The 12,025-nt window shown below is 60.2% G+C and overlaps 2 protein-coding genes across 3 annotated transcripts in view; both read left to right on the forward strand.

Moving 5' to 3' along the window:
- The first annotated feature begins 2,539 nt into the window (after positions 1-2,539).
- On the forward strand, positions 2,540-6,335 carry LOC120394412 (immunoglobulin superfamily member 1-like). 2 transcript variants are annotated; one of them, XM_039518649.1, is made up of 5 exons: positions 2,540-2,684; positions 2,801-2,836; positions 4,471-4,755; positions 5,738-5,848; positions 5,948-6,335. In XM_039518649.1, exons 1-5 carry the CDS (start codon positions 2,654-2,656, stop codon positions 6,088-6,090), a joined length of 606 nt encoding a protein of 201 aa, XP_039374583.1. In that variant the 5' UTR covers positions 2,540-2,653; the 3' UTR covers positions 6,091-6,335. The 2 variants fall into 2 exon arrangements, with proteins under 2 accessions (XP_039374583.1, XP_039374584.1); XM_039518650.1 differs by lacking the exon at positions 2,801-2,836.
- A 4,248-nt stretch (positions 6,336-10,583) lies between these two features.
- LOC120394405 (immunoglobulin superfamily member 1-like) overlaps positions 10,584-12,025 on the forward strand; it is a 100,529-nt gene continuing 99,087 nt past the window's right edge. Inside the window, exons 1-2 of the mRNA XM_039518641.1 lie at positions 10,584-10,788; positions 11,683-11,924. The gene's annotated coding sequence lies outside the window, so the exon portion shown is untranslated. The remainder of the gene's footprint in view (positions 10,789-11,682; positions 11,925-12,025) is intronic.

The raw sequence follows: 12,025 nt of genomic DNA on the forward strand, positions 1-12,025 counted from the left end.
GACAGGGAGGGGGGACAGTGTCACTGGGGGGTTCCCCAGCCAGGGGGCAGCAGCAGCTCCTGGGGGTTCAGGGCTGAGGGAGGGGGGATCCCTTCCCCCGGGGGGGGCTGCAGAGCAGGAGCCTTTACAAGGGGATGATCCCCCGGCTGCCCCCGCGCTGGGGACGCACAGAGGAGTCAGGGCCCAGAGGCTGCCGAGCTGGCACCGGCCCCAACCACAAACCTCCCTCCCCGGACTGACAGTAACGATGATGCCGAGTCACGGCTGAGGTGGTTTAAGTTTCCTGGGAACCTGGACCAGAGCAAGGAGGATGAAGCAACCCTGTTCTCTAGCCCAGAGCGACTCTCAGCCAGCATAAAACAGGAGGGTTTATTGAGCGTTGAACCCAGCACAGGAAACTCTCAGGGCCTCAGGCCTGGCCTCCCTCAGCCCAGCACATCCCAGTCTCCCCTGCAGCCAGGTGGGCTCTGCCTGCTCCCCCTCTGCAACCCAGAGCCCCCCTGCTTCCCAGCTGGGCATCTGATATTACCTCGCTCAAGTCCCACCTCTGTCCATTGTCTTCTCTGCAGGTAAACAGGGTCTCCTAGGTCTCCTCTCATCTCTTCTGTCCTCCGGCCCCTCTGGCTGGAACTGACTGGTCAGGTCACCGGGGTCCTCTCCCCGCAGCCCATTGTCCTCCCACTGGCCAGAACCGGCTGTGACTCCTGAGCTGGGTCCTCTGGTCCTCAGGTCACCTGTCGCTGGGGTCTGCATCCTTCAGGCCATTGGCCGAGGTCCCAAGTTCCCTCTCTGGGAAACAAACTCCCTCTCCCATCACCCCGTTAAACCAGTAACACTCAGGGACACTGAGTCCCACCCCCTCTGCATGCAACCACTGGAAAACCAAGGCAAACACAAGAAAATCCCCCACTTCGTCACAGCTACATCTGGGTGAACCCCCTGCCCCCAAGCCCCATGGGCAGGCAGTGCCAACCCTGGTAGGGGACAGACTCCTAGAGAGGCCGAATGACGGATGGACTGAATTGGGGTGGAGGGGAGGTGGGGGTGGGGTGTCTCCCCTGTTTAACTCCTATCTCTTGTTGAAAGAAAGGCATGAATTACCCCAAACCCACCCTGTGGGTGAGCCACAGCAGGGTGGTGGCGCTCAGGGGAGGCGTCACCATCCGCTGTGAGGGCCAGTACCCGGGCATGGAGTTCTTTCTGCGTAAAGCTGGACACCCGAACCGGCAGGTGCGGACGGTGCCTGATGGGCCCGTGGCTGAATTTCCCATCCCCAGCGTCACCCGGGAAGATGGAGGAAGCTACACCTGCGACTGTCACTTAATAACAGACCAGAGTCACTGGTCGTATCTGAGCAACCCTGTCGAGATCATTGTAACAGGTGAGGGGCCCGGCTCAGCATCCCGGCTCCCAGCCCCACATCCAGCTAGACCCACAGGGGGTCTCTGCACCGATGGGACACTCAGAGTCAGGCCCTGTCCTGAGCTCTGGGCCAAGCAGAGGGGAGGCCCGTCCGGGGAGAGGGGACAGAGTCACTGGGGTCTTCCCCTGCCGGGAAGATTTGGGACAGAAGAAGAGGGGATCCCTGCTCCCAGGGGGAGTTGCAGAGAAGGGGGGTTCTTTTCCAGCAACACATCAGTTAGGGGGTGATGGGCGGAGCTGAAGGTTTTAAACCTCAGTGTATAGTACAGATTTGCACAGTCCCCTACAAGTTGGTGGTGGTGCTGTGCACAGAACCCAGGAGTTCTGGCCCCCATCCTCCCTGCTCTCCCCACTAGACTCCACTCCCCTTCCAGAGCCGGGGAGAGAACCCAGGAGTCCTGGCTTCCAGCCCTCCTAGCAGAGAACCCAGGGTGTGAATGGACCCTGGAGACTGGACTCTGTATGATGGGAGCACCTCGCAGTTTTCAAAAGTGTCCTTCCTTGTGGGGTGGCCTCAGTATTGGGGGATCTCAGGCCGAGCGCCCACAAACCGAGACACCCACAGTTAGTGGAGTCCTTTGCAAACGCTGCCTCAATAGCGCTGGATCCCTTGGGTTGAGGGAGCATGTAGGGCCCCCGCCATGGTCAGGGCCCCTTTGTGCCAGGCGCTGCACAAACAGAGTGAGGAGACAGTCCCTGCCCCTGGGAGCTCACTAAGGAAAATGAATCTGTCTGAGCCTCAGTTTCCTCCTATGTAGAATGGGGATAACGACCCCTTCCTGCCTCCCGGGGAGGGGTGGCAGGTTGACTCCTTCCTATGTGGCGCTCAGGCCCTGCAGTGCCGGGCATCAGAGACCAGCCTGTGAGTCTCTCTGTGTCCAGGGCAGGCCAGATAAAATGAACGAGGCAGGGGCCAGACACGGGTATGTAGGGTCCCAAGAACTAAGGAGCTGAGGCTCGGTGTCTGTGGGGCTGGGAGCTCAGCTGCAGGGGGGGAAGTGGTTTGCTGGGTGCTGCAGGGAGCTGGCTTTGCTCTGACCATGGTAGATTTTGTCTGGAGATTGCAGAGAAACCAGCTGATGGGGAAGAAAAGGGCCGAGCGCATCACGGGCTTCCTGGGGCTGCAGCCCCCGGCGCAGTTCCTCATTCCCCTCGCACTCGGGCCTCAGGCTCGGTGGAGCTGAGCACTGGGGTGTTGGTGGCAGCACTGAGGAGACCCCACTGCCCCATCATGGCATCCGCTCTGACCGTCCTCCTCCTCGGTGAGTATCAAAGACAGCCAGGGCATGTGTCCTTGGAGGGGGGGTGGAATCTGAGACCAGGGTGTAGGACCCAGTTGCTCTGGGATCTGGTCACTAACATGCTGTCTCCTCTCCAGGCTGCTGGCTGGCCGGGCACAGCGGGGTGTGGGGACGTGAGTATCAGTCTGTGGGGAGGAGGGTAACATCAAGGACGGGGGAGGGGATGCATGGGGTGGGGAAAAGAGGAACTGAGCCCTGAACCTTCCCCAAAACTCAACCCAAACTCCCCCTGGGAGCTCAGACCCGGCCCCGTTCTGTGCCCCAACGCACCCATGGTGCAGCTAGGAGCCAAATCTGGCTCCCGGACTCTGTCAAAGCAGCTGGGATTTGAACCATCCACCGGGTTCAAACTTCTGCCCCCACCAGGCTGCGAGGATCGGGGGCGGCATGGGGATTTATTTCAGCCCATACAAACACTAACAGGGCCCGTCTCTGGGCTCTAGATCTCCCTTGGGGTAACCGAAACGTTCTTGGTCAATGCAGCCATGGGGAGAACCCCCCAGATCCGCCCCCACCCCCAGATCCACCCCACAACAGCTCCTCCCCTGCACTCGCAGCCCCCCGTTCCCATGGCCTGGGGAAAGGTGAATCATATGCGACTCCCACAGTCTGTGGTCACAGACGCTATTTCCAACCCCGGGGTGGGGGGCAGAGCTGCAGGGGGCCCACTGGTCAGGCTCCCTGGCTGGCCTCAGGTGGGGTTGCGGGGAGGAGGTGATCTCTCATGCAGCCGGGTCCTGAGCGACATCTGGGTGAACCCCCTGCCCCCGAGCCCCATGGGCAGGCAGTGCCAACCCTGGTAGGGGACAGACTCCTAGAGACGCCGAATGATGGATGGAGTGAATTGGGGCCGGAGGAGGTGGGGGGTGGGGTGTCTCCCCTGTTTAACTCCTGTCTCTTCTTGACATCAGGGTGAGAATTTCCCAAACCCACGATCTGGGTGAGCCCCAGCAGGGTGGTGGCGCTCAGGGGAGGGTTTGTACCCGGACACCGAGTTCTTTCTGCGTAAAGTCCTGGGCCCAGCAGTCCCAGTCCTGGCCGGGGAGTGGGGATGGAGACATTGGGGGGTTCCCCAGCCAGCGGGGAGAAGCAGCCGCTGGAGATTTGGGATGGAGGAAGGGGGGATCCCTGCCCCCAGGGGAGCTGCAGAGCAGGGGCCTTTTCCAGGCAACACATCAGTTAGGGGATGATGGATGGAGCTGAAGGGAGGGGGGGATCCCTGCCCCAAGGGGGAGCTGCAGAGCAGGGGGGCCTTTCCCAGGCAACACATCAGTTAGGGGGTGATGGGTGGAGCTGAAGGTTATAAACCTCAGTGTATAGTAGAGACTTGCACAGTCCCCTACAAGTCGGTGGTGGTGCTGTGCCCAGAACCCAGGAGTCCTGGACCCCATCCTCCCTGCTCTCCCCACTAGACCCCACTCCCCTCCTAGAGCCGGGGACAGAACCCAGGAGTCCTGGCTCCCAGCCCCCCCAGCAGAGAAGCCAGGGAGTGAATGGACCCTGGAGACTGGCCTGGCCTGTCACCCGCCGGGGAGCAGAGCTCTGGGCCCCAGGGGCTGGGGTGGCTCCGTGTCTCATGCTGTGAGCCCAGGGCTGAGGGGAAACTCTGGCCCCTGTGGAAAGGGATCCAGGAGCCCGTCCCCAGGGCCGCCGGGTCTGACCCACCACTGAGACCCGTGAGTGAGGACGGGCCCCAGGACTGAGTGACGGGGCCTGTGTCTCACGGCCTGTCTGCTTCCCACTGCAGAGCCCAGCTACCCCAAACCCAACATCTCCCTGCTGAGCCCCAGCGGGGGGGTCTCCCTGGGGGGAGCCTTGACCATCCTTTGTTGCGGCCAGCACGAGGGCCTGCAGTTCGTGCTGAATAAAGAGGGACGCACTGTCCAATGGGTGAATTCGGACTATCTCGCTCTGTTTACCATCAACAACGTGCGCCAGGAGCACAGTGGGATCTACAGCTGCTCCTATCACAACCAATCGCAGCCGTCTGCCGTGTCGTACCCCAGTGACCCCATGGAGCTGGTGGTGAGAGGTGAGGGGCCCGGCTCAGCGTCCCCGTTCCCAGCCCCACCCCCAGCCAGACCCTCACGGGGGCTCGGTGCCAATGGGATGCTCAGAGCCAGGCTCTGCCCTGAGCCCTGACCCCACAGAGGGGACACCCGGCTGGGGAGCAGGGACGGAGTCACTGGGCGGTTCCCCAGCCAGGGGGGAGCAGCAGCCCCTGGAGACTCGGGGCAGGGAGGCGACTTTAACGCTGCCCCTTGTGCGTAGGGACCGGGAGTCGCTATTTAATCCCGTGATCTCATCGCCTCTGTTCTCCAGGCCCCCCGATGCCTGGAATTTGCTGGGGGATCCCAGGGGAAGGGCAGGATCTGAGGGGCTGGGCTGTGAAATTGGGCCCAGCTGGGTGCCAGAGTCCTGGGACAACCCCCCACCTCACACCTCTTGGGCCACATGACGTCCCCCTGGCAATAGGAGTGAGCATTACCCAGAATTCCCTCTGCTCTTGCTTCCCCCCCCCGGGGTCTCAGGGGACCCCCTGACCCTCCCCCCAATAGAGGTTCTGCTGCCTCTGTCTGCGCCCTGGTTCCCAGAGCCCTGGGCACCGCCCGAGTGTGGGGGGACAGTGGGTATCGTGCCAGCCTCCCCCTGCGCGCACTGCCTGGCTGTGTTTGGCAGCAGCCGAGATACCTCAGGACAGAGGCACCTGTGGGGGTGGACAGAGGGGTCCTATGGGGACAGGGAGCTGGGGTGGTTCCCTGTTCCGGGGGGCTGGGACCCTGAGGCTCTGATTGGCCCCATCCCCTGGCCCAGTCCTGGGGTGCTGGGTGTCTCGGGGGGCAGTTCGTCCACCTGGGAACCCCCTTCACCGGGGAAGCTGAGGCTCAGCCCCCAGGACAGCAGGAAGTGGCCTCCCCTGAGGGGGTCTGGTCCCAGGGAGGCCCCAGAGCCAGCTGCTGATCTCCCCGTCCGAGCTGCTGAGTGACTCTCTCCTTCCCCCCTGGGGCACCCAGATTTCACCAACGCCAACATCACCCGCCTGGTGCTGGGCGCCATGGTCCTGCTCATCCTGGGGCTGATCCTGGCTGAGGCCTACTACAGCCGTCCGAGGGGGGGTGCCCTAGGTAAGGTGACCCCCCCCTTTCTGTGCCCCTTGCTCCCCCCAGGGCCTGGGCCCAGGGCGACACGGGCCCCTCTAACCCACCATCTCTCTGTACCCCCAGGAGCCTGGATCCGGCCATCCGGAGACGAGAATCTCCCCAGGGAACAAGCTGCTTCCCCTCGGGGTGCTGAGACACCGGCACAACCCCCCCTGCTCCCTAACACCCCTGCCCCGGAGAATCCCCCCCAAGAGCTCCCAATCTGACAGCGGCACCTCAGGATCGAACCCCCGCTGACGTGTGTGACCTTGTGTGACTGAAGTGGGGGATTTTCTTGTTTTTCCCTTGGTTTCCCAATGGTTTGCATGCAGAGGGGGTGGGACTCAGTGTTACTCATTTAACAAGGGGAGGGGAGAGGGAGTTTTGTTGTTGCAGAGAACCAGCGAGGGAACTTGGGACCCCAGACAATGGCCTGGAGAATGGAGACCCCAGCAACTGGGGACCTGGTGACCCGGAGGCCCAGCTCGGGGATCGCAGCCGGTTCTGGCCAGTGGCAGGACAATGGGCTGCGAAGAGAGGACCCCGGTGACCTGACCAGCCGGTTCCAGCCAGAGGGGCCGGAGGACAGAAGAGAGGAGAGGAGGCCCAGGTGACCCATTTTCTGACCCTGTTTCCCTGGACAGAAGACAATGGACAGAGACGGGGCTTGGGGCCAGGGATATCAGAGGCCTAGCTGGGGCTCAGTGCTGGAGATGGGGAGCAGGCAGAGCCCACCTGGATGCAGGGGAGACTGGGATGTGCTGTGCTGAGGGAGGCCAGGCCTGTGCTGTGACTCCTGAGCTGGGTCATCGGGTTGTCAGGTCCCCTGTTGCTGGGGTCTCCATCCTCCAGACCATTGGCTGGGGTCCCACGTTCCCTCTCCGGTCCTCGGTACCAACAAACTCCCTCTCCCTTCACCTCGTTAAACCAGTAACACCCAGGGAAACTGAGTCCCACCCCCTCTGCATGCAACCATTGGAAAAACAAGGAAAAAACAAGAAAATCCCCCACTTTGTCTCAGTAATTCACTTTGTTCTGGCTGTTACTACTTGGAACCACTTAAATCCTACTTTCTGTACTTAATAAAATCACTTTTTACTTATCAATTAACCCAGAGTGTTAGGCCTGAATAGAGATGTAGCACAAAACCAGTTATGCCAACCTGACCGAAGTCAGGCTAACCAGGGGTTTCTGGGTAATCCCTGAGTGGAAAAATACAGAGGAGCAGCATGTCTCTCACAGAGCTGGGAAAAAGTGACATAAAAGAGGGGCTGCATTCCTGGCATAATACCGGATGTGCTGGGTTAGGAACAGTTCGTTTGAGGAACTGATAAGGAGCCAGCCTCCCTGTGTTCACTCCCTGTTTCTGTCTTAGGTCCGTTCTTAACTCCTGTCTTCCAGTTTCTGGGGCTTGGCAACCATGCTGATAAGAAAGTTGCTGGGGCATCGCGACTTGCTTACATTATAAAGAAAGAGAGATGTGCTTTGTTACTAGGGTTTTTTGTTACTAACCAAAGGGGGGTGGGATATGGGTTGTGTGAAATGAATAATCTGTGACGTGACGGAACTGTCTATATAACCTGTACGTAGTTGTAAAGAGTAAGCTGGTTCTCTTTAGGAGACGAGCTGGCTCTTTATTGTTGCTGTGCACCCTTCAATAAAGAGCTTTCTGTTTGGACCTTGCTGGTGTTGGCTGTCTCTCTCGCGGTCAGACAACGAGCCTTGCCGTTTGGGGTACCAGGGTCCCCAACAAGAGTATGTATTAATACCCAGGACGGGGGCACACAGCTGTGCATATCTCTCTCTCAGTGTTTTAGAGGGCGAACAATTTATGAGTTTACCCTGCATAAGCTTTATACAGAGTAAAACAGATTGATTTGGGGTTTAGACTCCATTGGGAGTTGGGCATCTGAGTGTTAAAGACAGGAACACTTCTGTAAGCTGCTTTCAGCTAAGTCTGAAGCTCCGGGCACGTGGTTCAGACCCTGGGTCTGTGTTGGAGCAGACGGGCGTGGCTGGCTCAGCAAGACAGGGTGCTGGAGTCCCAGGCTGGCAGGGAAAGCAGGGGCAGAAGTAGTCATGGCACATGAGCTGTCAGTTCCCAAGGGGGTTTCTGTGACCCAACCCGTCACAAACATCAAGGACTTGACCTGTGCCCCAACCAGCATTAAATCGTGTTACCGCAGGTGACAGCCTGAGCATGTTACCCCTGGTCCTTTAGTTCAAAAAGTCGCTTTTCTCACCTTTGCTCGTGCGAACTGAAGTGCAGCATCCGAGGGGGAGCCAAAGACCGGCCAGTGGCATTTTCAAGCGATAAAACAGCCAGCGACGTCCGTCTCTCATTGGCCATCGGCGATCGCAGATACGTTTTAATGACCCTGAGCTTCGAAAAGCTCCGCTGACCACACATGACTGTGACCAGCAGCGTGAGCAGAATCCTCAGAGCTGCTCACACATTAGGAGAAGTGTCCTGCAGCTCTGCCTCACGCGTGTGGTGGAGAACTTGGAGTGGGGAGCGCGTCCCGTGTGGTAAAGCGTGACGGACGTTGTCCGATTCGACAGAGAGGTCTTTGTCTTTGACGTCCGAACAGTCCGCAGGCGTCAGCGCCCGGTGAAGGTCCGTACAATGGCTCAGCCGTGTTTTCCTGTCTGCCGGCCGCTTACTAAAGTTGTACAACCCTCCCCAGGTCTTTTCATGGTGCTTCATTGGTCCGAACCTTTCTTCGACAGACGCTTGAGCAGAGTCAACGAGAGAGAAAAAAACTCCCACTGGAATTTTTCTTCTGAAACATTTTACTTCCAACATTCGATTTTCCCTTTTGTCGCTAACAGGAAAACCAGCACCCTGAGCCTGGAGCCCCCCATGCCTGGCACCCCAGGCGGTCGCCTGCCCCTAAATCCAGCCCTGGTGCTGGGGCATTAGGTTTGCGCAGAGTTTCACTGGCAGTAGCAGAGACAGCAAGCGAGTGACAGCTCTGGGCAGACTTCCCCTGTTGAGGCTTTATCAGCTGTTTGTTTAACAACTCAGGATGTAAATGTATCCCCCCCTCCCCCTGTCACAGGAGCCGGAAACCACAACCCCTCCAACCCCCCATCCTGTCTCTGTCCCACACCACTGGGCTAAGAACAGCATCTGCAGCCAGGGAACCTGAGAAGGAGGTTGGCCAGGCCCCTCCACCCTCATGCTCCAGGGCAGGCACTGGGTCCAGCAAAGTCAGGAAGGAATCTCTGCCCCGATCCATGGGAGAGGGTCACGCTGTGGGGACCCTGTGGTGGTGGGCGGGGGCTCCTCTGCTCTGAGCTGCAGCTCCAGGGAGGATCCAGTTGCTCTGGGATCTGGTCTCTAACGACCTTTCTCCTTTCCAGGCTGCTGGCTGGCCGGGTGGAGCCGGGTGCCGGGAGATGAGTATCTGTGGGGAATGGGGCAGCTGGGGGAATTTTCACATTAAGGACAAGGAACGTGGGTGGGGGATGGGGGGCACCAATCCCCCAAAGGGATAATCCTGTGAGACCTCTGCTCCCTCCCACACCCAGAGGTGGGACTGAGACCTCGCCCCACTCATTACAGGGATGGGCACCACAGGGTGAATTCACCTGCACTCAAAGCAGGAAATACAGAGTGAAGGCACCAGCCCCCCCGCAGCGCCCCCGCACTGTGCCCGGGGAGCTGGCAGGAGCCCGGGGAACGGGTCAGGCAGAGCAGGGCTGTAAGACGTGGACACGCAGCGGGACTGGAGCAAGGCCCCGTTGTGTCTCCCCCTCGGCTTGCTGCACACGCGTGTCACTGCTTTGCTCGTGGGTCAGGCTCAGCCCGGCCCGGCATTCGGAACGTCCCCTGAGCAGCTTTGGGAATATCCCGTCCCCAAAGGGGCCGCCGGCACCGTGCAGAGCGGAGCTAAATCCCCAGCGGCTGAGAGCGGTTTGGGGTGAAGCAGAGCTGGAGTCTGAGCCCCAGGGGTGGGCAGGAAAAAAATTAGAACAACCGGGGGATTTTGCAAACGTGTATTTTTTTTGTGGGGGAGCCTGTCCTGGAAGCCGCTTGCTCAAAGGACCCAAATTTGGATCAGAAACCCCACAGGGTAGATCCCAATTCACCCCCTGAGTGCAGTGGGGGCAGGGCCGGGTTTTGATCTCAGCTCCCACAGAGTCAATCCGGAGTCACTCCTGACTGCAGCGGGGGCAGGGCTGAATTGACCCTGAAGAACTGAAGGAATCAGGGACTGGAAATCTCCTTCCCCTCTGCTGGTGGCAGAGGCCGGGTACTGCAGGGAATCAGGTTTAGTGTCTTGTCAGCAGCACTGCCAGGTTCCCTGTTCAACCCACTTTCCGGCTGAAAACTGGGCACCGGCAACCCTGGGCCTGCGGTGCCGGGCGCCAGAGACCAGCCCGTGAGTCGCTCTGTCCAGGGCAGTGAATGAGGCAGGGGCCACACATGGCATATGAGGATCCCAAGCACTAGGGAGCCACGGCTCAGTGTCTGTGGGGTGGGAGCCCAGCTCGCAGGGCCGGGATTCTGGGTGGGGGGAACTCTGGGATCTGGGAGAGAATCTCTGCCCGGGGGCCCTGGATCTGCCAGTGGATGGGGCTGGGTGGGTGCCTGAGTCTGGCTCTCAGTGTCTGTCTCCTGTGCGCCGATCCCAGCTTACCCAGATCCTCCATCTCTCTGAGCCCCAATGGGGTCACCGCCCCAGGGGCAGACGTCACCATCCGGTGTCAGGGGCAGCTCCGGGACGTGAGGTTCTTCCTGCACAAGGCTGGAGACCTGAACCTGCAGCGACACATGGACCCTGCTGGTGCCAGGGCCGAGTTCCGCATCCCCAGCATGGGCCGGGAGCACGGAGGGAGCTACAGCTGCAGCTACCGGCCCCGGTCAGAGCCCTTCGTCTCCTCACAGCCCAGCGACACCGTGCAGCTGGTGGTAGCAGGTGAGGGGCCTGGCTTAGCCGTCCCAGCTCCCAGCCCCACACCCAGCCGGGTCGTCAGGGGGCTCTGCACCAATGGGACACTCAGAGCCAGGCTCTGCCCTGGGTGCAGCAGGGGGGACACCCAGCTGGGGAGCAGGGACGGAATCACTGGGGGATTCCCCAGTCAGGGGGGAGCAGCAGCTGCTGGAGATTTGGGGAGAGATCCCAGCCCCCAGACGGCTGTCCCCGCTTTGGGGAAGCACAAAGGCGTCGGGGCCCAGTGGCTGCTGAGCCAGCACCAGCCCCAGCCACACAAACACCCTGTCCCCCCAGGGATAACACAGAGTTACACTGGCAGTAGCTGAAACAGGAAGCGAGCGCCGAGTCTGGTCAGACTTCCCCTGTGGCTGATTTATCCACTGCTCTTTTAACAAGTCAGGCTCTATATTTACCCCTCCCTGCCCCCGTTACTGGGGCCGGAAACCACAAACCCTCCCAGGCCCCGTCCTGTCTCTGTGCCACATCACTCAGCTAAAAACAGCATCTTCAGTGACACTACCTGGGAAGGAGGTTGTCCAGGCCCCTCCACCCTCATGCTCCAGGGCGGGCACTGGGCCCCAGCTGGGTCAGGAAGGAATCTCTGCCCTGCTCCATGGGAGAGGGCCGCTCCGTGGGTGGCACTGTGTGTGTGTGTTGAGGAGGGAGGTGCCCTCCTCTGTGCTGAGCTGCTGCTCCAGGGAGGCCTGGTGGAAAAGGTCAGGGCAGCCTGGGCACCTCTTGACGCCTCCTGAGATTTCCCCTTTTCCTAGCTGGTCCCTGGACTGGGCAGCTCCCATGTGGGGCTGGGATGTGATGGGGGGAGGGGGGCAGAACCAGGCAGCTGCAGGAGGGGAAGTGGTTTGCTGGGCCTTGCAGGGAGCTGGCTTTGCTCTGACCGTGGTAGATTTGGGCTGGAGATTGCAGAGAAACCATCTGATGGGAAGAAAGGGGCCGAGCGCATCACAGGCTTCCTGGGGCTGCAGCCCCCGGCGCAGTTCCTCATTCCGCTCGCACTCGGGCCTCAGGCTCGGTGGAGCTCAGCACTGGGGTGTTGGTGGCAGCGCTGAGGGGCCCCCACTGCCCCATCATGGCATCTGCTTTGACCATCCTCCTCCTCAGTGAGTATCGGAGACAGCCAGGGCGTGTGCCCATAGTGGGATCTGAGACCAATGTAGGATCCATTTGCTCTGGGATCTGGTCCCTAACAACCCATCTTCTT

Source organism: Mauremys reevesii, unplaced genomic scaffold, assembly GCF_016161935.1.
Source record: "Mauremys reevesii isolate NIE-2019 unplaced genomic scaffold, ASM1616193v1 Contig56, whole genome shotgun sequence".
Lineage (NCBI taxonomy): Eukaryota > Metazoa > Chordata > Testudines > Geoemydidae > Mauremys > Mauremys reevesii.

Bases quoted from the DNA above. Each gene is read 5' to 3' on its own strand.
- LOC120394412 (XM_039518649.1), top strand. From the start codon at position 2,654: ATGGCATCCGCTCTGACCGTCCTCCTCCTCG. The intron at 4,756-5,737 runs GTGAGGGGCCCG...TGGGGCACCCAG, and splicing joins CATGGAGCTGGTGGTGAGAG to ATTTCACCAACGCCAACATC. The intron at 5,849-5,947 runs GTAAGGTGACCC...CTGTACCCCCAG, and splicing joins TCCGAGGGGGGGTGCCCTAG to GAGCCTGGATCCGGCCATCC.